General features: G+C 48.4%; 2 protein-coding genes across 3 annotated transcripts in view; one reads left to right on the top strand and one right to left on the bottom strand.

Annotated features, from left to right (window-relative positions):
• atp8b1 (ATPase phospholipid transporting 8B1) overlaps positions 1-11,422 on the bottom strand; it is a 38,583-nt gene extending 27,161 nt beyond the window's left edge. For both annotated transcript variants that reach the window (XM_080017921.1, XM_080017922.1), the window contains exons 1-3: positions 11,384-11,422; positions 3,211-3,390; positions 2,205-2,302 (exon numbers count right to left, since the gene is read on the bottom strand). In XM_080017921.1, the coding sequence (XP_079874047.1) occupies positions 2,205-2,302; positions 3,211-3,370 (258 nt within the window). In that variant the 5' untranslated portion in view covers positions 3,371-3,390; positions 11,384-11,422. The remainder of the gene's footprint in view (positions 1-2,204; positions 2,303-3,210; positions 3,391-11,383) is intronic.
• Positions 11,423-14,189: 2,767 nt separating this feature from the next.
• Positions 14,190-26,658, top strand: taf1c (TATA-box binding protein associated factor, RNA polymerase I subunit C). The gene is made up of 15 exons (XM_080017741.1): positions 14,190-14,594; positions 16,468-16,579; positions 16,871-16,920; positions 17,347-17,442; positions 17,636-17,706; positions 18,348-18,601; positions 19,480-19,611; positions 19,880-19,997; positions 20,111-20,182; positions 20,589-20,724; positions 21,221-21,349; positions 21,826-22,021; positions 22,680-22,817; positions 22,999-24,272; positions 24,746-26,658. The coding sequence occupies exons 1-15, from the start codon at positions 14,463-14,465 to the stop codon at positions 25,052-25,054; spliced, it is 3,219 nt and encodes a 1,072-aa protein (XP_079873867.1). The 5' UTR covers positions 14,190-14,462; the 3' UTR covers positions 25,055-26,658.
• The last annotated feature ends 65 nt before the right edge of the window (positions 26,659-26,723 follow it).

Genomic DNA, 26,723 nt, shown 5'->3' with positions numbered 1-26,723 from the left:
GAGGCGATGGAAGGACTGACGTTTAACCAAAATGTATCCATAATAAATAACTCATGTACTTACAAAATAGAAAGTGAGGTTTCACCATCAGCTCATTAACGGTGGGTGCAGGGTCAAAGACGGACTGGAACTAAAAAAAGAAAATGGCCCTGGACTTCAAACTGGGAAATGGCGCTTTTAATTTGTAATTCCTGGGCGTTCCCTACACTCCCGTCCTGGAAGGGAGATTCCCCCTGTGCCACGCCTTCAAGGTTTCCTTCATGGTTTTTCTACGGGGGTCGGGGGCTGGGTTTTGGTGGGAGGCAAAGTGAAAGTTCTCAGCTGTAGTTTGAGGGTGTCGTGTAGCTCCGGAACAACCCCACACTGTCGGATCCTGTCTCAAAGCGGTGGTTCAAACTAATGGAGCCGGTGATTGTAATCGTTTCACCTCCTGGATTTCCAGTTCTCTGGAGAGGTCCATGTGGTTCTTCTACATGGACCTTCTCTGCTTTTTATGGGTTCAATGTTGTGTGTTCTGGAACATTATCAGCTGCTTCTCTTGGCCGGTTCCAGAGTCTGAATTTCAATAAAGACTAACCCAGTGACATAAAGGCTGAATAAATAAAATCAACTCTTGTCTGCAAATGATCAACTCTTTGTCTTCAGACTCCGCTGGTTTATTGCTTTTTGACTTTGGAAAGGGAAAACCAGCAGAGGAGGAAGTGTTTCTAGTCGTGCAAAGTCACCACAGGCAGCGGGGGAGGGGCTTCCCAGAACATTGCACACAGACGTGGCTTTTATAGGCTTGCTTCTTCCGGGAGGGTTCCAGGGACTGACATCTCCACGCTAGGGAATGGTAGGAGCAGGGTATGGTACAGTAGGAGTAGGGTATGGTAAGAGTAGGGTACGGTAGGAGGAGGATATGGTAGGAGCAGGGTACGGTAGGAGCAGGGTACGGTAGGAGCAGGGTACGGTAGGAGGGCGGTATGGTAGGAGTAGGGAATGGGTATGGTAGGAGCAGGGTACGGTATGAGCAGGGTACGGTAGGAGGGCGGTATGGTAGGAGTAGGGTATGGTAGGAGTAGGGAATGGTAGTAGAAGGGTATGGTAGGAGGGGGTACAGTCGGAGCAGGGTACGGTAGTAGTAGGGTATGGTAGGAGGGGGTACAGTAGGAGTAGGGTATGGTAGGAGGGCGTACATTAGGAGTAGGGTATGGTAGGAGTAGGGTATGGTAGGAGGGGGTACAGTAGGTGTAGGGTATGGTAGGGGTAGTCCAGGAGGGTATGGTTGGAAGAGGGTATGGTAAGAGAGTATAGTAGGAGTAGGGTTATGCAGGGTATGGTAACACTTGCAACCGAAAGCCAGCCCTCAAGGGGTAATTCCTTGGATATTCCTTACATCCTGGTACTTCTGGAGAAATCGCTCTTAAAATGTTCGAGCACGTCCATGAATCCGTGTCAGAAATGTCTTTTACCCTCAAATTCGCCTCCTGGTGCCTCAGCAGGGGGTAGAAAGGACATGGACTCAGGTTTTACTGCTGGGGGGCACTATAATTCAAAGTCATCCAAACAGTGGTCGTGAAGCGTAGAGAATCATTCGGTGACAAATAAAATTGCAAGTTTGGTTTAAATCATGTATCCTTACTGATCGACAAAGTACCGGGATCCACTCGGGTCATACTTGAATGAATGTGATTCATAGGGCCACCTTGTGGAAAGAGGAACTCTGACTCATTTGTTATTGACATACTTTAAATATTTGCATTCATCTTTATTTTCAAAGACAAAGGTCACGGTCCTGGATCAAGCGGGTGGGGCAGTGGCCCTTGGCCCCGTCGTCGTGGTATGTCACTGTATTTATTATCGTCATCATTTGACCTTGGTCGCTTTGTTCAGCCAAAATCGTGACAATGAAACACGGCACCGTCTGACATTTGAAAAGGGAAAGCCCTCCCCCTCTCCTGTCATCAGTAAATATTTGTTTCTTGTTCCATCAGAAACCGGTTCGACCACAGATGATGACAATGCAGGCGAGCGCCGCCCACGCAGCGAGCCAAGGCAAAAAAATAAATATACCCAAAACCTAGACCCTCGTGTGAGGGAAATGCATTTTGGGTTTGTGTGGTTGTGCGTGAGCGGCTGTGGGGTCCAGACACGGCCGCAGGAAGTGGCTGTGAACGACTACACGACAACCTCCACAAGGTCTGTTCAAGTAACCAACTTACAGAGTACTTGCTCTTCTTGATGCACAGGAAAACCTTCCTCTGAAACTCCGGGAGCTGGTGGTACGCACGGTCGTTGGCCTTCACCTTCCAGCTCACATCTGAAAGAGGGAACAACAGTTTGAATCCGCCCGTTGCCTCCTCTCACCACAAGGAAGACTATTATGAAAAACCACTTCACAGGCAGAAAGGACGGAAGATGCCGATAGGAGGAGGTCACAAATGAGGGATGACATTTACCTGGCTCACACCGGATGAAGGCGTGGCACGACAAGATATCTCTCCTTGGGAAGGTCGGGTACGCCTTCGGCTAAAGTAGCTCGGCTGGCTCTAAAGTCACAATTTCGGATATCGACCCCGAAGGTGGAGCACGAGTCTATTATAACCCAACCATGACAAAACCCAAGGCGGGATTCCTAAATTGTATCGACGTATTCAGACGCGAGATCAGTGACGTTACTAGTCACGGCACAACCTGGATGAACGCTTTACTATCAAAACCTAGCGACCACTAGGTGGAGCACTAGTCTATCATAACCCAAACAAAACAAAAAAGAGAGGCAATCCCAAACTCAAGCGTCCCTGAGAAGGCTCCACCCTGTTAAAGCTCGTCATATGCTGGTCCAAGACTGAGCTTTTCTTCTGTTAGTGCAGAAAAACACGGATTCTTCGTTGTCAAACATCACATCGTTTTCACTTCCTGCAGAGCGTTTCGGAGCAGAACCCTCATCTAAGAAGAACGAGCACATGGCCCCGGCGACATAAATAAATATTAACTGCGGCATATTTGACTGTATTTAATATTCACGTATTGTAGCTCTGTGGAATACTCATTTCATGCATGAGTACACACATTTCTGAATAACGAATAATGGCAACCACTTCTCCGCTGGGTGTCACGTCCCTCGTTTCATGCAGCCTACATGCTAATGCTAGCTAGTGGCGCTACATAGAAAAGACAATGGGAGACTTGGGAATATCAAGTGGGGTGGCGTGCCGCGCGACTCACCAGTGGTCCTGGCCTCCAGCGGCGGGTGGGGCGCGGGGGGTCCATCCCCTTCCTCTTCCGAGCTGCCGCCCAGCTCCTCGTCCGTCTCGTCGTCGCTGTAGGGCATGACCTCATCGTCGGGCCCCAGGGAACCCTGGGAGTCGGCTCGCTGCCGGCTCATCCTGGCACCTCACCTGGTTTCTGGAAACAGGGTAGTGAATGGAGGTCGTATTAATACTGTTGCATTCTGGGTAACCCGCCTGGCATGGGTTAGCCAGAATGACTGTTCATTACCTGCGCCCCCCCCCTCCTCTACAAAGAACCGGAGGTTACGCAAGAAAACACCTTGATCAGCAGTGGACTTGGGCTGCTGGTTTCAGCTCATTCATTCCAACTTGCACAGAATTCCTCGACCTGGCCGAGAAGGAGCGACTTGTCTGCAGTCAGTACTTTGTCAAACTCGTCCTTGCGGCCGCCGTCAGCCCAACAACCGGCGATCGCCGATATATTGGCGTGTTTTGCGAACCAGTCTCACCCATCTGGCTCGAATCAATCTCCTGCTCCTCGTCGCCGCCCCTGTCTGCAAAGATAATTCCCGACGCTGGTGCAGGGAGTCTCCGATCTCCATCTCCACTCGGCCGCAGACAATTCTTTGCAAGCAATCATGCAGAACCAAACTGGCACATCCGGCGTTACTTCGGATCGAGCTTGGCTGATGTCACATGACTCATCGTCACGTCAAAGCCACGCGGTTCGCGAGGACTACCCAATAAAACCCACAGTGCAGGTGATTTCACCAGGAAGTAAATCACAGAGACGTGACACACGTCACCGTCGGCTCAACGGGCTTTAAAGACAGGTTCATTATTTGCCAAGTTGAATTCTCGAGGAGACAGATCATTCAGTCATAAAAAAGGACAAAGATGGTGCAAAAACAAGTCGCCCATTGCCGATATAGTCGCCTACTGTCCACACAGTCCTAACTGGTCCATAGACCGTGAGCGGGAGGTCATCAACCTACCGGTCACGGCCTCTTGGGGAAGCAGACAAGGAGGCATGTTGCCGACAGGTTCGAGGCATAATTTTGGCACAAGGTTGGTACCGGCTGTGCTGTGCTGGCCCTCCATGTTGAATGAGCTGCGGGAGGCCACTAGCAGGGTTGATGAGGTTCATTAGCCTAGTTCCTACTGAACAACCAGGGCCAAGAGCGGCTCAACACACCTCAAATAAATAAATAAATAAATAAAATAAAAAGATACCACACAGGAGCGAACCAGGTCCCAAGAAGACGAAGACGAACACGACTCAAACGGATCCAATGCAGAACTAAACTCAAGTTTTAAGCCAAGGTAGAACAACTGGACCAGAACAGAACTGGAGGTGAAAAAACACGGCTCCCGTCATGGAGGGTGAGAGCGTCGACGTTGCATTTGTTTGGTTGTAGTCGACCTCCATCCTGACGACGACACCCAGGCTGCACCTTCAGAACTGGACGACGTGAGGGGGTGAGCACCACCGATGCAGTACATGGTGGTGGTTTTGGGTGTGAGGAAGTTTCACTGCCTTAGGGAAGCGAACGATCAGACCACGTGTGCGTTTGTTTGTCTGTAACTTTTGTTAAGGAGGGTGTGGCCGCACGGTGTGTGTGTGTGTGTGTGTGTGTCACACCCATGTCCTGGCCTGACTGCGTGTACTACACAGTGCAGTGACTTTTAAACAGAGTAGGTTCAACCTGCACAAAGAAACTAACTGGGTGTTCTACTTTGACACTTTACTAACACATGGCATTCCTGCTTCTAGGGAAGAGAACCCCCAACCCTGCGGTGTTAGCGCCTTGCTCGAGGGAAGAGAACCCCCAACCCTGCGGTGTTAGCGCCTTGCTCGAGGGAAGAGAACCCCCAACCCTGCGGTGTTTGCCACCAGGACAGTGACTTTGTGGTTTTCTTTTGAGGTTTATCTTTCTAGTTTATTGTGAGTTTCTAAGCTTATTATACACCACAGCAGCAACAATTAGTCGATTAATCGATTAGTTGCCAGCTAATAAATGAACTACCAACTATTTTGATCATGGAGTCCTCATGTTGAATCATTCCTGAAGACGAAGATTCCTAAATTCTCTGATCCCAGCTTCTTGGATGTGAATATGTTCTGGTTTCTTTGACCCTGTACGACAGTAAAATCAGTATCTTTGGGCTGTGGACGAAACACGGCGTTTGAGGGCGTGGCCTCGGGCTTTTGGGGAAACATTGATCCACATTTTCAGAATTTTATGGACAAAACAACCGATCGATTAATCTGGAAAATAATCGACAGATTAATGTAAAATGAAAATAATGGTCAGTTGCAGCTCTATTGGAAGTTGCATTTTCTGTATTATTCTCATTACTTCTTGTGTTATTGTCTGTTGTTGTTGTTTTGATGTGAGCTGTTGTAAAATAGTCATTTCCCTCCTGGGATGAATAAAGGTTTTTAACACTATAACATATCTATAATATAACCATATATAAGTATAATATAACCATAGATAACTATAATATAACCATTATACAATCATAACCATATATAAGTATAATATAACCATAGGTAACTATAATATAACCATCATATAACAATACATAACCATAATACAACCATAACCATATATAAGTATAATATAACCATAGATAACTAGAACTATAATAACATAACTATAACATAACCATCATACAACTATAATATAACCATAATATAACCACCATATAATACATAATAATATAACCATATATAACTATATATAACTTAAATATAACCATCATATAATAATACATAACCCTATATAAGTATAATATAACCCTATATAACCATAACTATAATATAACCATTCATAACTACTATATAACCATATATAACTATAACAACTATTATCTAACTATAACAACTATTATCTAACTATAATATAACATATATAACTATTATATAACTATAATATAACCATATATAACTTATATAACTATAACTAATTTGACGTCTGAACATTATGTTGACCCCTCATGTAGAGCTGCATTTCCAGAATGGATGGTGCTCCCTGCTGTTGCCATGGTTTCTGTAAGGCGACTCCATCGTCCCCGTCCTCAATATTTCATACGGCCACGCCCCTTCACCAATCTCCAAAGAATTAATAACAGTTTTAATTCATTATAATTCATAATGATGATAACAATAATATCAATAACAATGTATTATTAACATCAATAATAACAACTCTGGCGACTACTGTACAATAGCAGTTACCACATAATATTACTTACCAGCGTGAAGGAGTTTAAAGACAGAACATCAACATTAAAATAAAATAACTTAATATGGTTTTCAGCAAGAATACAACACGTTTGGGGGTTCTAATCCCCCTAAAAACATTGGGTTCTATTCCCTAGAGCAAGGCACCAACACTGCCAGGGTTGGGGGTTCTATTCCCTGGAGCAAGGCTCAAGTGTTCTACTCCTGTCAGTAAAGGGAGGCTTGAGAAGGCCGCGCGGTTAAAAGATCCAACCACCGTGTTTGGCCCTCAACAGAAAACACGGGCGTGGTCGCTAATGGAACAGGCCTTCAGATCGCCATGGCAACTGGGGAATAGTGAACCCGATTCTCACCAACACCAGGTGGCTGGCTCACGGGCACAGCAGAGTGGAAGGGGAGACGGACGCCACCGGCACAGGGGTGGAGGGGTGGATGAGTGGGCGTGGCCAGGCGCTAAAGTCTGTTTCCAGTCAAACAGGAAACAGCTTCACGAAGACGATGAAAACAAATCACATCTCAGAGTGAGAACGTTACCGGGTAGAAAATAAAAATAAAAAACACATGAATCACACAACGACCTCATCGTCGTCACATCGTCTCACAGAGTACATGCATCCTGTACACACATACTGTGCATGCATACTGTGCACACTGTCCAGTACATACAGTACACACACTACATACATACTGTACATAACTGTCCAGTACACAATGTACATACAATGTATACACATACTATACATACTTTCCTGTACACATACTATACACACTGTCCAGTACACACTGTACACACTGTCCAGTACATCCATACTGTACACACTGTACACAGCAGTTTGTTTCCTGTACCTGTAAAATCAGTCAGAGTGGACATCTTTAAATGTCCGTCATCATCTTTGCTAGAAAGCTGTACTGGCCTCCATCACGCCGCGCATCCCTGCTGCTCGCGTCCTTCACGTCAAACACTCGGCGTCGGTCGAGTCGCGACGGGAAGCCGAGCGGTCGGGACGATGCGGAGCCGACCCCACGCCTCCGACCGACGGCGTTTGCGGACGTAGAACCAAGCCCCGCCCCCTCCCCCATGCACAAGCGGGCGGAGCGGCCGCCTCCGGAGCTCTGAGGAGAAGCGGTAAAGCGGCCCAAGACGGTAAATACTCAGTGTGTAAAATATGAGGAGGGGACGTCAGCAGCACGGACGGTGTCATTTACTTAAACCTACTTGGTATTTATTTGGGTTTTGCTCAAAATGTTGTTTTGGTGAAATGTTCATGAAAGAAGGTGAAGCTTGTGACTTGTTGTTCACCAACGCAGACGATTCCCTTTCAAGTCGTGACTTTTACCGATTTAACTTTAAGACGACGTTGACTGACGGGACTTATTTCATGTTAGATGTTAGACATGGACACGTCTTGATGACGTCACGCTCTACAACAGCAGAATCTTCCGGGACACGTGGCAGCGCTTCGGAAACTGACGCGTAAAAATCCTTTCAACCCGACGCCCACCCTCATGGCCCCACGCGGCAATGCACCGGCTGTTACCATGACAACCTCCTTGGCGGCACAGACCGAGGTTGGGTGGAGCCGGGTGGAGCCGCCCTCTCCGCCTCCGGTTGAGTTCTGCAGGTTGGAGTTGGGATCCCCGGATTTAACCACTTCCATGCGGTGGCTTCAGTTCCCTGTTCTGGTTTGACTCGGCCCCTACTTCCTGAAGGCACCAACACCGCCCGGGCTGGGGGTTCTATTCCATAGAGCAAGGCACCAACACCGCCCGGGCTGGGGGTTTTATTCCATAGAGCAAGGCACCAACACCGCCGGGGCTGGGGGCTCTATTCCATAGAGCAAGGCACCAACACCGCCGGGGCTGGGGGCTCTATTCCATAGAGCAAGGCACCAACACCGCCGGGGCTGGGGGCTCTATTCCATAGAGCAAGGCACCAACACCGCCGGGGCTGGGGGCTCTATTCCATAGAGCAAGGCACCAACAAGGCACCAACACCGCCGGGGCTGGGGGCTCTATTCCATAGAGCAAGGCACCAACACCGCCGGGGCTGGGGGCTCTATTCCATAGAGCAAGGCACCAACACCGCCGGGGGTGGGGGTTCTATTCCATAGAGCAAGGCACCAACACCGCCGGGGGTGGGGGTTCTATTCCATAGAGCAAGGCACCAACACCGCCGGGGGTGGGGGTTCTATTCCATAGAGCAAGGCACCAACACCGCCCGGGCTGGGGGTTTTATTCCATAGAGCAAGGCACCAACACCGCCGGGGCTGGGGGCTCTATTCCATAGAGCAAGGCACCAACACCGCCGGGGCTGGGGGCTCTATTCCATAGAGCAAGGCACCAACACCGCCGGGGCTGGGGGCTCTATTCCATAGAGCAAGGCACCAACACCGCCGAGGCTGGGGGTTCTATTCCCGAGAGCAAGGCACCAACACCGCCGGGGCTGGGGGTTCTTTTCCAGAGAGCAAGGCACCAACACCGCCGAGGCTGGGGGTTCTATTCCCGAGAGCAAGGCACCAACGCCGCCGAGGCTGGGGGTTCTATTCCCGAGAGCAAGGCACCAACGCCGCCGAGGCTGGGGGTTCTATTCCCGAGAGCAAGGCACCAACGCCGCCGGGGCTGGGGGATCTATTCCAGAGAGCAAGGCACCAACGCCGCCGAGGCTGGGGGTTCTATTCCCGAGAGCAAGGCACCAACGCCGCCGGAGCTGGGGGCTCTATTCCATAGAGCAAGGCACCAACATCGCCGGAGCTGGGGGCTCTATTCCCGAGAGCAAGGCACCAACACCGCCGGGGCTGGGGGTTCTATTCCCGAGAGCAAGGCACCAACACCGCCGGGGCTGGGGGATCTATTCCCGAGAGCAAGGCACCAACACCGCCGAGGCTGGGGGTTCTAATCCCTTGAGCAAGGCACCAGTATACCACAAAAGAAGATAGAACATGTTTAGAACCTCTGCAGCCGGTACAGTGCGTATCCTCTCAGTTCAACTCATCTACAGGAAACGTTTCCACACAAAACTCCAGGAACTGAAAGCTTCCTCCAGCACCTTGACACCTGCGTTTCCAAGCACCTGCCCAGATTCAGAAAATCAGTCCTGGCGTAGGAAAAAGCCTTGCAAGGCACTATTTCCCAGAAGACTCATCTAAAACCGTCCTTAAAATAAAATAATAATAATAAAATCTCCGCTCTGGGGGTGATCCCCGTCCAAACAGAACCACTATTAACATTGTTTGTTGTTTTAATGGTAGATTTATTAATTTTCCTAATTCAACTTTTCTCCATCCCCCGCCTTTGTGTTCAAGCACCTCTGGATTCACAAATCAAGCTCCGCAAGAATTAACATATGGAGTCCATAGCAACTGTGAATGATGACATGGTGGAGTACATGGACTTGTTGCTGGCACCAGTGTGCCTTTCAAATACGCCAGGAGAACAGAATGCGTGGCGTTGGCTCAGCCAATCAGGAATGATCAGCGCTGCAAGCCCCGCCCCCAACATTCCTGGACCGATTCTCACCAACACCTGGGCGGGAAGATGGACGCCACCCGCAAGGTTGTGAAACGGCAGAATGAGCGTGAGAAAAACACCAACGGTTCAAGGGGAAGACGGACATGATGGGGCCAAATTTTCAGAAAATAAACAAATAAATGTAAAATAATTTTTAAATAAATGTAAAACAAGTGGAAAACAAGTGGAAGCCAGTGAAGCAGGAAGTCGATAAATAAATATTAGAAATGAGCTAAAAATAAAATATCAAAAACCTAAATAGATATCACAGAAATGTAACAATGGAAAGCCTTGACGGGTTTATTTAAACCATGCACAATCACTCCGGGATGAGGACGATCAGATTTAAATGTTTTTAACTCACAGCGTTTTACTTTGCATGAAGATTGTACTAAGAAATGAGACAAAATATTAACTAAACGGTCCCTAATGACACACACAGAATTACATTTAGATACATGCAACACGAGAAGCCAAAACAAGAGGAAATTATACATTTATATAAATTATACATTTAATTATATATTTCTATTCACATTCCCTTGTAAATAACAGGATTCCACCTGTTTGACCGCTACCAGGATAAAAAGCTTCTTTAAATGATATCAGGTCATAAATGATATCAAGTCATAAATGATATCAAATCATTAGATTACATGCTTTGACATCAGGGCTCTGGACAGGACCAGTACTTTGAGTCATGTGGTTGTTTGACTGTTCAGGTGTTTGTTCCAGACCCAGAGAAGGAGTTTCTCCTTAGAGCCTCAGTTGGGTTTTTATTTCAGTCTTTTTCTTTCTGTTTTGTTTGTTTGTTTGTTTTAACCCCCCCCCCCCAAAAAAAAAAAAGTATGAAAACAGAAAGAAAAGAAAAGTCAAAGACACAGTGAAACAGAAGGAGCAGGAACAGTTTGAAGAATACTTAAGAAATAGAATAAAACAACAATGTAGAAGATGGGAAGCAAACAAAGTCATCAACTCAATCCAACATGAGAGGAAGGTGAAACTACAAGCAGGTAAAAGATTATTATTATTATTATTATTATAGGACGGGTGGTTCACGGTTTAAAAAATATTTTACACTCAATATTTAAAATGAAAATAGGTAAAACAAAAAAAAACCTCTGAGCTCGGTTTGGCTTCTGCTCCGTGGATTTTTTTTTTTTTAACTTGTGATTTTTTTTGCAACATGGCGGAAGGTGCAGCAACACACAACACCACATGAAACAACATGAAACAAGATAAAAACACACATTTGGCCTCTGAACTCCCGCAATTCTTACGTTTTTAAAGGATGGTGCTCGCAAACAAAGGAGACTTTACACTCACACAATAACAATCATAATAATACTAATACTAATACTACCAATACAAGAGAGGTGGTAACGGCTCGAGGGGACACCCCGCTCCTCACCTTCCGTCCGCGGCTCGTCCTCCTGCTTCCTGGCGCTTCCGCAGGGTTTTAGCGCTTGTTTAGGATCCGCTCTGGTGCCTCCTCCTCCTCCATCTCCTCCACCCACACATACACCCACACCCACACCCACCGGACCGGTCCGACGGGACGGGCCGCGGATCCTCCTCCCGCTCCGTCTCACCTGCAGCGAAAGGTGGACGGGAGGGGGCGGGGCGGGGGCGGGGCGGATAGGCAGGGGGCGTGGCTGTGCGGAGCCACGTGACCGGCGGCGGGTGACGTCGCGGTGTGTTAATTGGACGCGTCATGCACCTGCTGAGCTCAGGTGAACGGCCCCCGCTCCACGTGGGGGTCTGTGACGCCACGTTGAGCAGGTGTGCACGTCCGTCTGCCTTTCAATGTTGCTTTTTTCAATAAAGATTGAAATTAAACACGGAGGCCCAGAGGGGCAAATAAATGAGAACGAAACGCTATTCCACCACAGCATGATGTTTGTATGACCCGCTGCGTAGTGGACAATACTCAAATGTTACTTCACTACTTTAATACTAGTTAGTACTACAGTTACTCGTAGTAGTATAGCACATTCAAGAGGTTTAAGAGTACTAATAGTAGTCCAGTATATTACTGTAGGAGTATTACATATACTGTATGTAGTAGTATAGTAGAGTACTAGTAATAGTGCAGTCTATTACTCTACTAGTAGTATAGTAGAATACTAGTAGTAGTGCAGTATATTACTCTAGTAGTTGTAGTATAGTAGAGTACTAGTAGTAGTGCAGTATATTACTTTAGTAATAGTAGTAGTAGTAGTTTAGTAGAGTACTAGTAGCAGTGCAGTATATTACTCATAGTAGAAGTAGTAGTATAGTAGTAGTCATATAGTAATAATAAGTAGTTTAGTAGAGTACTAGTAGCAGTGCAGTATTACTCATGTAGTAGAAGTAGTAGTATAGTAGTAGTCATATAGTAATAATAATAGTAGTAGTATGGAACTAGTTTTAGTATTAGTAGTATAGTAGTAGTAGCATAGTAGTAGTCATATAGTAGAGTACTACTAGTAGTAGTAGTAGTAGTATAGTAGTAATAGTATAGTGGAGTACTCGTAATATATATATAGAGGGAGACATAGTGTATATATATATATATATATATATATGTGTGTGTGTGTGTGTTTGTATGCGTGTATGTGTGTACAGTATACAGGTAGAGGAGTACCTGTATACAGAATATATACAGTATATATATATACACAGTATATATATACTGTATATATGTGTGTGTACAGTATATAGGTAGAGGAGTACCTGTTTACTGTATATATACAGTATATATATATAGATATGTGTGTACAGTATACAGGTAGAGGAGTACCTGTATACAGTATATATGTATGTGTGTGTACAGTATACAGGTAGAGGAGTACCTATATACTGTACATATACAGTATATATATATATGTGTGTGTGTGTGTGTGTACAGTATACAGGTAGAGGAGTACCTATATACTGTACATATACAGTATATATATATATATATATATATATATATATATATATATATATATATATATATGTGTGTGTGTACAGTATACAGGTAGAGGAGTACCTATATACTGTATACATACAGTATATGTGTGTGTGTGTGTACAGTATACAGGTAGTATACAGGTACTCCTCTACCTGTATAATAATGAGACGAGAAGCTGAAACCTCGTCTCGAGCGCCATCTAGGGACTCCCTGTGGAAGTGCGCCCAAACGTTGACGCACTGCAACACACACGTAAATAAGACCGCCATCTTGGTGAGGTGATCGTCCCACACATCCCGACGCCTGAACGCGCTCTAATCGTTGGGAGTGACGTGTTCATACTTATTGATCCGCTAATAAACAGATACTTTCCAAACCAATATTACACCGAGAACGAATAACGGTCAACTGGTAGATTGGCACTGTTGTGTCGCGTGTGCCGCCATGTTGCCGCAGTAGTATAGTAGTGATAGTAGAGTAATTGCAGTACTATATATATATATATAGTACTGCAATATAGTATAGTATATTATATATTATATATAGTATAGTATTATAGTATATATATAGTATAGTATAGTACTATATATATATATATAGTACTACAAGAGAGAGAGAGTGAGATAGTATATATACGTGTGTGTGTGTGTAGGTATACAGGTAGAGGATACCTGTATACTGTATATAATCTGTATATACAGGTGGAGTACCTGTATACTGTATATAATCTGTATATATACAGTATACAGGTGGAGTACCTGTATACTGTATATAAACTGTATATACACCTCGTCTCGCTGCCTTTTCCGCGTTCCTTCCTCACTGGAACGCAGCACGAGCTGTCCGCGCCCCCGCGTCCCTCGGACTCCGCATCGAAGCCGTTCGGTCGCACCTCGGACGTCGGCGACGACGAGCTGGTGTCGCGGCTCAGTTGGAGAAGACGCGGACACACGCTGCGAATTCAGCCGCGACGAGCCACACCGCGCACGTCTGCACAACGCGAACACGACGCAACACTTTCCATGGAAGTTAACCGTGTTCCCAAAATAAAGGGGAACTTCCCGATTCGTTTACGGTGCGTCGGGCCATGTCGTCGCGACGGCGGGTCCGTTAACGCGGGCGACATACGACTTTGAATGCCGGTGTACGTGGTCGCCCCTCTCCCCCTTCCTTTAGGCGAGAGGCGTCGCGCTGTCGCAGCGGGGCGCAGCAGTGGTCCCCAAATCTCCCACGCGCCTTGAACGCAGCGCGCCCCACGCCGGATCGCTCGACACGTGTTGACGTTTCCCCGGGTCCACGATCCGGATTTGCGGCGTTTTTGGGGGGGTCGTCTCGGCTCCGGCTCCGTCCCCCGGAACCCAGGGATATATACATACATCCGGACTAAACTGGAAGTGGGCTTGATGTCGGAATTGAGCGGGTTCGCCGCCTCTCGTCAGCTGGGTCGAGCAGCAGCGTGTCCGGACTCCGTGCTCCGGAGACGAGGGACCGTCTCTAAACGACTGTGAATGATCCGTTCTCCTTTTTTTTGTTTTGTTTTTTTCCCCCCAAAATGGATTTTAAATTCCCGGAGCAGCTTTTCCCCTCGTTCTACAACCGCGGGCCCCCAGAGCCGGTGTCGGGCCACGCCGCGGGAGGGTTCGGCTCCTACGGGAGAGTCCTGAGCGGCGGCACGGGCGGCCAGGTGAGCGGAGCCCCGGGACACGCCGCGAGGAGGACGCGGCCCTTTCACTCGGATGCTCGGGGTCGTTTACTGCGACATGAATGCGGATTTTTTTTAATCATTTTTTCTTTCTTCAGGTTGTATTTTCACCGGACGAGTTGTTGTCGTTGTTGTTGTTGTTGTTGTGTTTGGACTCACATACACACGTTCTACACTTAAACATGGCGGCGCTCCCGTCCCGTTACCCACAATGCAACGCTCTGGTGGCTAGTAGTAGTAGTAGTAGTTGTTGTTGTTATTGTTGTTGTTTTTGGACAGGTAGACACTTCGCAGGTTCTTTATTTTACTAAAACAAATAAGTAAATAATAATTACTAACAAGTACAATAAGTGAATAGAAGTTTTTAAAAAAGTATTTGCGACGTCACATCGCAAATAGAGCGCAGTAAAGGAATCCAGCGGTGGAGACTCCTTTAAATAAAGCCTTGCCTGTCTCATACGCTCCTTCTCTGTCTCCTAGCTCATAGACTGTCCCTCGAGCCCCCTAAACTGTCTTCTCACTCCTGGACTGGCTCGTACATTGTTTGATAGACTGTCTCCTAGCCCCTAGACTGTTTGATAGACTGTCTCCTAGCCCCTAGACTGTTTGATAGACTGTCTCCTAGCCCCTAGACTGTTTGATAGACTGTCTCCTAGCCCCTAGACTGTTTGATAGACTGTCTCCTAGCCCCTAGACCAGGGTTGCCCACACTTTTTCGGCTTGCAAGCTACTTTTAAAATGACCAGGTCAAAATGATCTACCTGCATTCAAAAATGCTAGATATATTTATTTATGTATGTACTGTATATGAGTATACTTCATATACTGTATACAATATATGTTGGCGTACCTTGCATCACTGCATGAACGCTGACGGCACAATACAATTAAATACCTTCATGGTCACTACCTTACTCCGATGACTTGCACTGGATGGAGTCGTCAGGGTTGCATCGTCCGGACGGTCGCTGCTGGGGACCAGCCTCAAGCAGCTTCCAGATGATCCTGCGTCACGGTGCAACGCTACTTGGACTGAACAATCTTCATGTGGGAACAGGCTGACTCGCATAAATAAGCAGAGCTGAATAATGCAGTCAACGAGGCCGCAGGTTTGGGTACTTTTAAGTACCAAAACTGTCCAAGAGCCCTGGACTGAAGGTCAGCCTGTAGTGTCAACATCTCATCCTCCACCGCAGAGCAGTTCAGGTGGAGCAGTGTTGGAGTGAATCAACCTCAACATCTTCCCTAAATGGGCAGCACATCGATGCAGCGATGGGCTCCAGTAAAGTAGAGTCTTGAAAGCGTTTGTCAACGTCAGACAATCTGCTCTGTGTAGCACTGTCACACGCCTTCCCTGGGGTCTCCAGCTCTGATGCCAGGTTTCGAAAAGTTCCCCAAATCATGGCGCTGCAGCTTTGAGGACAGAAGTGGCCTTTTTCATTTGAAAGCACGAACTGAACTGATCATGTTGAGCACGGTTTTGTCTTTTCCTTTGTCTTTGCTCTAAACGAAGCTCATTCAACATGTTGGTCAGATCGGTTAAAAAATAATTATAATAATAATTTTGAATGGCTTGCGATCTACCCGCACGACCTTTGGGATCCACTGGTTGATCGCCATCTACGTATTGGGCACCCCTGCCCTAGACTGTCTCCTAGCTCCTAGACTGTTTGCTAGACTGTCTCATAGCTCCTCATCTGTCTCCTAGCCCCTAGAATGTCTCCTAGCCCCGAGACTGTCTCCTAGCTCCTAGACTGTCGGCTTAAAGGATGGAACGTTCCTCATCTTTCCAGTCTTGCTCTCCTCGATCTGTCGATGTAGCATTTCTTCTTCTTCTTCTCCTTCTCCTTCTCAGTCGTCCTGCACCCGTGGCTCTGACTTCACGTTCACGTCAAGGCATCGAGCTGAAGGAGAACGGTGGCTTCAAACCGAGCCTGTGGCTGTCCCTCTACTGCCCCCTGGAGCCGGTAGGTGGTGCTATTACGACTGCCCTGGATGGATGGATATGGATGGATGGGAACAGATGGGTGGACATTTCACTGCATATATGTATGACCCTATGTCAAGGATGGATACGGATGGATGAATGGATAGATGTCTCATTTCATGATCTTGATATTTTATCCTGCAAAAACTTGACATGTTCTGAGGACGTCAGAGACCTATTTTAACTTGTTTAAAAGGAGCATCGTAGTTCTCCTTTAAATGATCATTTCTTTCTTTCTTTCTTTCTTTCTTTCTTTCTTTCTTTCCTCAAGCCCTCCCCTGTTCCTTTCCTCCTCCAGACTCTGCAGACTTTGTGCAGCAGGTCAGTCTAGATGATATCAGGTTTTTATACTAGTTGTATTATTATTATCATAATTCTTCTTATTTTTATTATTATAATCCTTCTTACTATTTTTATTATAATTCTTCTTATTATTATAATTCTTATTATCATAATTCATATTATTATTTTTATTATTATAAATTTCTTATTATTTTTATTATAATTCTTATTATTTTCGGAGCTTGACTTTTATCTGCGATGTTCCAGCCAGTAGACGGTAGCAGAGTTCACCATGTTTTTAAATATGTGCGAATCTTATAAATAAAATGGATTTTGGTACCTTGTCAGAGTATAAAGTTATAAATAACATCACACTGTATTTAGAGTAATCTCACCAACGCTCTTTGTCCTTTAGTGTCTTAAAATTGAATATCCAGTGTTTTGAATCCTTTGTTTTTCATTCAGATGCAGAACTTTTACTTAGAAAACCACAGAGACGCCTTCAGCACGATGGGCCAGGCCCTGGAGGAGGCCTTCTGCTTCAGTGGGAGGCGGGGGAAGGTGTGTGTGTGTGTGTGTGTGTGTGTGTGTGTGTGTGTGTGTGTGTGTGTGTGTGTGTGTGTGTGTGTGTGTGTGTGTGTGTGTGTGTGTGTGTGTGTGTGTGTGTGTGTGTGTGTGTGTGTGTGTAAAAACAGTATAATTAACAAGTTCTCAAACCGACTGAAGGAGCCTCGGTGTCTCTTTGCCGTTTCAGGATCGTCTCTCCAGGAACGCGGTCAACATGTGGCACAGCAGAGACTTCCTGTCCAAATTGGGACATTTGCAGTGAGCATTATGGGCTGTAGCTCAGGAGTTAAAGCCTCTTTTACGCGGAATCTGAAAACCCGTCCGACGGTTGGAACGGCGCAACCGAGCGGACGCGTCTGGATTTCACATCCCATAATGTGTGAAAGCTGGGTCTTCTCAGATGGACATGAAAAAGAGTTTAAAACTTCACTTCATATAAAATCTGAAAGGTGTGAACAAGTAAAAGAAAAAATCACACAGTTGGTTTCAAAGTAAATGTATTGATGGTGGATGTGGTGACATCATTGTTTTATTGACACAACTACATTATTTACTCACTTTTAATTTGGTTCCAATCAACACTTCAAATCGTTCTCGCCGGGAAAGGCGGACCACGCCACAAACCATGCAAACAGCGTGTCGGGCGGGGGCATTGAACGGCTGTTTCTCATAAAGTGTCAGCTGAGATCAAATATTGGGATTGAAATTGGGATTGAATCATGGATTACCACTTTAAATTACTGTGAACCCCGAATGGCCCCTGAAAGGCTGGTTGGCCCCTGCACAGGGCCGTTTGTGCCCGAAGTGCAGGAGGCCACCGTGCATGAGAACGGTTACATCATGCTGCGATGTTTATCTTTTAACTATTGAACCGAAACGCTGCTGCCGCGCCCTCCCAGATGTGAGCACAACTCCCGGAAGCGGCGCGTGGCCCTGTACGACCACCTGCTGGGGGACGTCATCCACGACATCCCTCCCGCGCTGCTGGCCGACCTCCTCCGGGAGGAGCTGGCGGAGCAGAAGGAGCGGCTGCGGTTCTCAGAGCGAGCCACCGGGGGCGCCCTGGCCTACGTCCCCTTCCCGCGCGGCGGCTCGGGGCCCGCCCGGTCGGGCTGCCTCATCTACCCCGGGGGCCAGGCCTTGGACCGCCTCAGTATCCCGCAGCCGGCTCACTCCTCGTGAGCGTTTTGTGTTTTTTAGAGTATTTCCCGTTTGGTGCCGTCTTCGCCCTCACGTGGAACACGGTTCGGTCCTTTTCAGCCTTCCACCACCGGACACTCTAACTTGTTGATGAGGGATAATGATTGATACGAGCCTTGTTGACCGCCACCAGCCGATCGGCAAATAAGATGACCCTCCCTGATGGCAGTGGCCGATGTTTATCCGTTGTGTCGCATCAATTCTGCAAAATGTTGCAGTGCTTCCCACATACAGAGTTGACTGGGGCGGGGCCCGCCCAGATATATTAATGGCCGCCAAAGTAGATTTTGAGACCCATTGTAGCATTTCCTTTTCTCGTTTTTACTTTAATCCGTCTGAGAGACCAACACCGTCCAGGATCAATTAAGGCGTGGGTTAGCTGGCGGACACGGCTCTCCGGTTCAGCTGGACTCACAGGAACTCGGAAAACTGTCAGACAACCATAGCCCGCACAGTATTGAACGAGTGTGACTGAATTAGTGCTCATTCAAAGACAGTGTGGTGAAGGGCTGAAAGACTTTAAAACAGATCAGAAATGTCTTTGTAATGAAGGTTTTTTTGTTTCCCCGGCACAAAAGGGGGAGTAAATAACAACATAAAAAATAAAAACCAGCTATCGGCCAAATAGTTATTTTAAGTATCGCTATCGGCCTAGAATTTCACCGTGGGTGTTTCTCTGATTGAAATCCATCTGGATTCCAGCTCCGTTTTATGGATTTGTCCCACATAACTTGCATTGACCTCCATCAGTATTCCAATCCATCGGTGTTTTTGGCAAAGCAACGCGATGCCGCCGCCTCCGACCACAGCTTCTTTAACGCAGTGCCTCAGACTTCCACCGGGTGAAGCTGCGGCATCAGGACGACGGGACCCCTCGCTTGGACACAGGCAGCGGCAAGACGCCCTACTTCGACCTGCGAGGACCCATCAGGCAGATCAGCTGCGCCTCCCTGCTCCTCGACTGTGAGCAGATGAAGCTGTCTGTCTGTCTGTCTGTCCCTCTGTCTGTCTCCCTGAAGGAGGTTCTTTAGTGATAACCGTCTGGCTGCACATTATCCTGCTTATGACACGCTGCTCACTGAGTAAAACAGAAAACCGAGCCTGATTATTACAACACGGGAGCACATGTCCCTCTCAATGCAACGTGCTGTGTTTTGATTAACGCCGCGGCGGTGCTGAGGTGCAACGTTTCATTTCAAATTGACGCCGTCTTTATTTCCTGTCGGCGCAGGTTGTCTCTGCGTGCGTTCCGACCACCTCTGCGGCGTGTGGAGCTTCAACCAGGAGGAGGAGCCACGCCTCCTGCAGGTGGTAAAGAGCGCGGCGCCCGCCACCTGCGTCGCCGCCAGGTAGGCAGCGCCGCCGCCTCCGTTCCCTGTGTAGCCCGGGAGCAAGGCACTGACGCCGCGGGGCGGGGAGGGGGTTCACGTTTCCGGATGAATAAACTGTGTTGTGTGTGCAGCCCCCACGTGCTGGGGGAGGTCCTGGTGGCCGCTGAGAACGGAGCAGCACATCTCTGGATCGTCGGCAAGGGGTGAGTACACCAAGCACAACCAGTACGGGACACTTGTTACCAGTACATTTGTTGTCAGGTGACAATTCCTGCTAAAATTGTAAGTGTGTGTGTGTGTGTGTGTGTGTGTGTGTGTGTGTGTGTGTGTGTGTGTGTGTGTGTGTGTGTGGAGTTCCCATAATGTTTCCAAGCGTTGCCATGGGCAACCTCACCGGCGACATTTCTGCACAAAAAGTGGAATATTCTGTAAACCGCCGGGAGCCGGTCATGTAAATGTATTTTGCATGTGTGTGGCTCGAAAACTGTGAGGAGTAGCGCGGTGAGATCTGGCGATGATGATGGTGGTGGTAATGGTGGTGATGGTGGTGATGACGACGAGGACAAGCTGTGCAGTAAAACTATAACCAGTACTACTGATGTGTTCTAGGATGCAGAAGATCCGCCAGGAGGACAGCAACTTGTTCTTCAACGCCAACTCTCTGTGGCGATGGTGCGAGTTCTCCGCCCACCCCAGGGTGATGGTGTACGCCGACCGCACGGGCCTGGAGCTCACTGACAGCAGGGTGAGGCGCCGCCGAGGCCCGAGGGCGTACGAGCGGCGTCGGGGGCAACGACGCCACCGTCCAGATACTCAACACAAACTAATGCAAACTGTGGTTTTGTGCACTTTAAATAGAACAGCACTGCAACCTGCGCCGGGCAGCAAAAAGCTACAACGCTGTTCATGTGGAACACAGTGAAATAAGTCAAAGTGTCATTTATCGGAGGTGAAAATAAGGATAAAAAAAAAATAAATTAGGTCTTTTCGGGATACTAACTATCAGTAGTACTGTCAGTACTGCTGTCAACAGGGTTTGGTTGACATGAGGATTAACTGTAAACAAATAGCAGTAATAGCATCCCTGTACCACTGCGCCCTGTAAATGTCAACAAAGCACCACTTGGTGTTTTTCCAGAGGACGGTGACGACCAGGACATTACACTGAAAACATCACATTAAGATATTCCTCTCTCTCTCTCTCTCGCTCTCTCTCTCTCTCTCTCGCCCGCTCGTTCCAGGCCTTGAATTCCAGCACCTGCGCTCTGTTTCGTATCGGTCAGACTCCGGAGTGCAGGAGTGGAGAGAGGGTGACACTGACCAGATACCTGTCCGACGCCCACCCCTTCCACCACCTGGTGACCACTCAGGTACACACGGCACTTCCACCACCCAGCGTACTACTTAGTTCGCCGAGTGAGTGTTTCGCGTGTAGAACCGAAATAGGGATGAAATAAGTGAAAAGTACTAGGATGTCAGTATGTGGAGTTGAAATTCCTCTTTTAATTTGATACGCAGCGCCCGCCAATAACCGTTGCCCCGAGCGACCGGGTGACAAGAACCTCTTAAATATTCTAATAACATTATTGAATGGATTGAAGTGATGATACGGTCATTGTCACTCATTCATAAAATGATTAGAATTCCCCCCCGTTGAGTCAGTCTTGGCAACCGTGAACTGATGCATGTTTGGCAACTTGGCAACCGCCCCTGACAGTGAGCGTGGGGTCTTCTGCGACGTGGATTCTGGTTGACTGGTGAAATATCAACTCTTAACTGTTGTCGTGGAATGTTCCTCTCCTTCCCAAATGGGTGGTGGTGGTGCTCTGTCTCCCTCCGTCTCAAGTATTCGGCCTACGTCCTGGACGAACGTTTTCCCTCCGTTCCCATGGTCAAGTTGGACCACATGATGCGGCACCCGCCCATATTTGGGCACGTCCTGCCGGGCCACGCCCCTTCCTGTTCCAGCCTGGGCGGAGCGAGCACCACCAAGCTTCTTCTGGGTTCCACCTCCCAGGAGCTGGTCATGCTGCAGTACTCAGGTCAGTCGGAGGCTCTGCCCGCTGGGCGGGGGCGTCTTGGGATGGTGATGTGTGATTTTGCTTTTCGATTCTCAAACACAAATCTTACATTGAGGTGAGATTTCTCTCAACGTGTAAAGAATATTCATTTGTACCCGAAAGGATTTGTTTGTTCAAGTTCCCTGTGGAGTAGAGAGGTGTAGAGGTGGTGGTCCATGAGAGCAGAGGGAGCGTGGAGGTAGAGGCAGGGTAGTGGTCGATTAGAGGGAATGTGGTGGTTGGGTGGAGGTAGGGTGGAGATGGAGGGACAATAGAGGCAGGGTAGAGGGAGATGTAGGTAGAAGGAGAGTAGAGGTAATAGAAGAGGTTGGGTAAAGGTAGAGGCAGGGTAGAGTATAGCTAGGGTACTGGTCAAACTGGTCAAAAGAGGTAGAAGCAGGGGTAGAAGAATGCAATGTAATGTAAAGAAGAGGTAGGAGTGGAGGCAAAGTGGGGGTAGAGGCAGGGCAGAGAGGGTGGAGGTAGAGTAGAGGTACAACAAAAATTAATGATCAAAATGTTGGGGTGTGTGTGTGTGTGTGTGTGTGTGTGTGTGTGTGTGTGTGTGTGTGTGTGTGTGTGTGTGTGTGTGTGTGTGTGTGTGTGTGTGTGTGTGTGTGTGTGTGTGTGTGTGTGTTAGGTGGCAGGTCAGAGGCCTGCCACGCCGCTGGTCCTCCCCTGCAGCTCCTCGGGCCCCGAGCGGCTCAGGCGCAGCTTCCTGTCCAGATCCCTCACCTGTCAGAGGCCCTGGAGCGCAGGCTGTCCCTGCCGGCTGCAGGTGAATAAATACTTATTGATTGATTTTTTCTTTTTTTTTTTTATTTCAATATGACTTAGTAAAGAAGGGTGTTTTATTAGCATTTATCTCGTAAATATGTTTATTTAATGTATGATTAATTCTAGTATTTAAAACTAAACTCACACTACTGACACTGTAACTGATTGATATATATTTCCAGGGCTGACCTGCCTCCAGCAGAGAGGCGGAGGAGGTGGGGACTGTATCTGCGTCCTGCAGCTGACGGAGGTGGGAGACATTTTCTACCAGTTCCTCAAGCCGCAGCGTCCGGGAAGCAGAGATGGAGCTGCGATGCCCCAGTGGGACGTCGGGGGCCCCCAGGAGCCTCAGGCCAGAAGCACCAACCCAGAAACCTCATGGCAGAGTCCTGGGTTCCCAGGAGGATCCCAGGAGGTGCAGGACACCTCCAGCGAGGAGGAGAAGGAGGTGGAGGAGGAGGAGGAGGAGGAAGTGATCGGACCCACACAGAGCCTGGGCTTCGTACCCGAAACCCCGGAGTGGGAGCAGCAGTCCCCCGACACCTCTGACTCGGACTCGGGGAAGCTCCGCCTCAAGCGCGTGTTCTCGGGGCTGGAGGTGGTCGTCAACGACAGGCTGCAGGAGCGTCCGGACGCCGGCGGCAACGGCAAAGGAGACCCGCGCATTCCCGGCGGACCCGACGAGGGGGCCAGCGGCCCCCGGGCCGGGTATCCCGTGGCCACGGCGCCCGGCGCCGACGCCCTCGCGTCGTGGAAGCGCTGGCTCCGCAAATTGCGGAAGCAAAGTAGCCGCGACCGGACAGAACCCGGCTGCCGGCCGCACCCCCAGGTGGAAATAAGGGAGTTGAAAGTGCCGCGGCCGGACCGCGACCCAGTCGAGGACGCCCGTCTGCGGGGCCTGCAGCGGGACCTGAAGGAGCGCATGGCGACGGGCTCGCTGCTGCTCCACAGCAGCACCAGCCTGCCACGTCTCCGGAAGGAGGAGCTCCCCGTCATGGCCGACCCGGGGGTCTGGCCCGCCGAGCTGAGCCAGCGGCTGACGCGGTCCTGGCAGGGCGAGAGCGGGTGGAGGAGCTGGTGGGCGGAGAAGCTGGGCCTCAACAGGAAGGAGCAAGCCGCCGCCCTGAGGGCCAAGAGGCGGAAGGAGAAGGACGCCAGGAGGAGGCTCCACCAGATGTTCGACCTCTCTGGCAGCTTCGTGTCCAGCGGCGCCTGCCACACAGACCTGGAGAGCTCCATGTGCTGCTCCACCGCCACCAGCCCCAGGAGCTGCGCGGACGGCGGGGAGGGGGAACGCTCCCCGTTGAGGTCGGGTGGGGTTTCTCGGCCGGCCACGCCCGTTGCCTTGACGACGCACGCGACTACTCCTCCCGCTGCGGCGCCACAGGGGTCGTCCGGTCCTCGCTACACCTCCCTGCTGCCGAGCCCCAGGTGGAGCGACGGGTTGGAGTCGCAGGTCAAGATGGCGCTGGGCTCTGTTGTTTGTGTTTGTTGTGTGGAGGGTGTAGGTCGATGGCGTTTACCTGAAAGTCACTTTTCCAAACCTACGGGTCAAGTGGACGGGCTCTGAGGGGCGGACCCCACCACCAACAATGGAGAAACAGCACTGAGAGCAGGAGACCAATATACAGTGAATGGATTTTTGTTATGAGGTGCTGCCTCAAAGTATCAAACCCATGTACGATACTTTGAGGCAGCACCTCATCACAAAAATCCACATTATTTTGTTTACGAAATAATGTTACAGATGATCACTTTAGATGGATGGATAGATGATAGATGGATGATGGATTTTGAATAGATGGATGGATGAAGGATGATGAATAGATGAAAGGGTGGATGGAAGAGGAATAGATGAATGAATGGATGGATGGATGGTCTAGATGGACAGCATCCTGATTGTCACCCCCCTTTCTTCCCTCCCCCCAGGAGCCTCCCCACTGGCCGCACTTCCTCCCTCACCAGGAAGGAGGCGCTGCTGCCACCACAGAGCTGGACTACGGAGCCCTGACCTCCACCCAGTGCTCAGAAGGCGGAGCGCTGACCCGGAAAACAGTCACTACTCCACGAGGACTTGCAGAGTTCTTCTCCCAGTCCCAGGTCCAGTCCCAGGTCCAGTCCCAGGTCCAGTCCCAGGTCCAGTCCCAGGTCCAGTCCCAGTCCTCGCAGGGACCATCAGGGCTCCGAGCGTCCCAGTCGTCCCAGCAGAAGAGGAAGCGCTCGCAGATGGGATTTTGATTTGAAATGGAGCAGGTGTTTTTTGGGGGGAATTTCTCAGAAGAAGGAACAACATTTAGAATTTAAAAATACAGAAGACGACGAAGAGGACGAGGGCGAGGTTCGGGGAATTTAGGATGAGGACAGAGACCCGACCTCAGACGTTCAGATTGGAAATACTTGGTTTTTTGGGGTTTTTTTTTGGAGTATCCGCTGCTTTGTTGACTTTGTTGTGGATCCCCCGCCGACGGAAGCGATGAAAAGAAGAAAGGATTGGTCCAAACCGGAGACGGGCACCGCGGCGTCCTCATCGAACGCAGTGAGTCCCCGCAGGGCGTGTTGCATGTTGTTCATGATTTTGTCATGTCCCAAAACAAATCATGGATGGAAAAAACCTTGACGTTATAATAAATATCACCCACTTTGTCATCCTCCAAAAATGTCATAAAGTTGACATAACTTGTCAAAATGTAATTAAAAACACCTTGATGATGTAGCAACGCCCACATTTTGTAATATTATGCCAAAATTAAATGCCCCCCCCCCCTTTTTTTTTTTTAGTATAAAAACTTTCCCATTTGTTTAAAATAAATGACGTCCATGTTTATATTGGTAACGAGGCCAATTTCAAAACCTTTGAGATGAATAAAGCGTCAAAAAGAAAAAGTCTTTTAAAAATAACTTTTTAATAGCTTTTTTTTTTTCCTCCATCCAGATGACAAAAACAAATAAATAACCTATCTACAAACCTATTCACATTTTTTTTTTGTGTGTTTACATTATTTACAGTTTTACATTTTTTTTTTTTTTACATTTTGTGAAATTTTTAGATTTTTCTGCGTGACAATATAAATCCTAAACAAGTTAGAAGACTTTAAAAGGTTCACGTCACTCTACAAACTCCTTCCTTTGCTCTTGGTTGAGCACCGTGCGAACACTGCCCCCGGTGGCCAAGCTGACGCTTACAGCTCTTTTCTTTTTTGGCTGGCGGCGGCGGCGGGAGGGGGCTGCTGGTTCCAAGACGAGGTTGAGGAAGCATCCCTGCGTTGGCTGGCCACTTGTGGAAGTGCCCTGAGGCAAGGCACTTGTACCCCGCCCGCCGCTCGGCCGGCTACAGTTAAGTCGGCTCGACCGGAGCCACTGAAACACCTGAAGACCAACGACCACAATGTGCAAATGAAGAGTCGTGCACCAAACAGTCCCGGCGCCGTGACAGTCGCTGCATTTGGCCGGAAAACAAAAATAAAAACAAACAACATTTGAGGTTGGTGAGCACAGGGGCCCCAAATTGAGAGGGCCACGACCCCGCCCGCCCGCCTGACTGCTTGAATATTAACCTGTCATTGACAAACAGGTGCTGACTGTTCCATCTAGAATGTTTATCATTTTACCATCAAATATATGAAAACATATTTATTTTGAGAATATATTTATATTCTGAATCTAAGGGGGATATAAATTAAATCAAAATAAATAATAAAAATTATGAGATTTTCTGGTTTTAGGTGTGTGTGTGTGTGTGTGTGTGTGTGTGTGTGTGTGTGTGTGTGTGTGTGTGTGTGTGTGTGTGTGTGTGTGTGTGTGTGTGTGTGTGTGTGTGTGTGTGTGTGTGTGTGTGTCCCCCCTCCAGCATGGACCTCCAAAACAAGATTAAAAAGCAGCAGCGGCTCAGACGCCTGAGCCGCTGCTG

This window comes from Zeus faber (assembly GCF_960531495.2).
Source record: "Zeus faber genome assembly, chromosome: 17".
Classification (NCBI taxonomy): Eukaryota; Metazoa; Chordata; class Actinopteri; order Zeiformes; family Zeidae; genus Zeus; species Zeus faber.
Note: the sequence above shows the minus strand (reverse complement) of the source record. Positions and strands in the feature narration are given on the sequence as shown.

What these genes read in the sequence shown, in the direction of transcription:
- taf1c (XM_080017741.1), top strand. Translation starts at nt 14,463, where the DNA reads ATGGATTTTAAATTCCCGGAGCAGCTTTTCCCCTCGTTCTACAACCGC. An exon ending in GCGGCGGCACGGGCGGCCAG is followed by an intron (nt 14,595 to 16,467) that starts GTGAGCGGAGCC and finishes TCTCCTTCTCAG; the next exon opens with TCGTCCTGCACCCGTGGCTC. An exon ending in CTGCAGACTTTGTGCAGCAG is followed by an intron (nt 16,921 to 17,346) that starts GTCAGTCTAGAT and finishes TTTTTCATTCAG; the next exon opens with ATGCAGAACTTTTACTTAGA.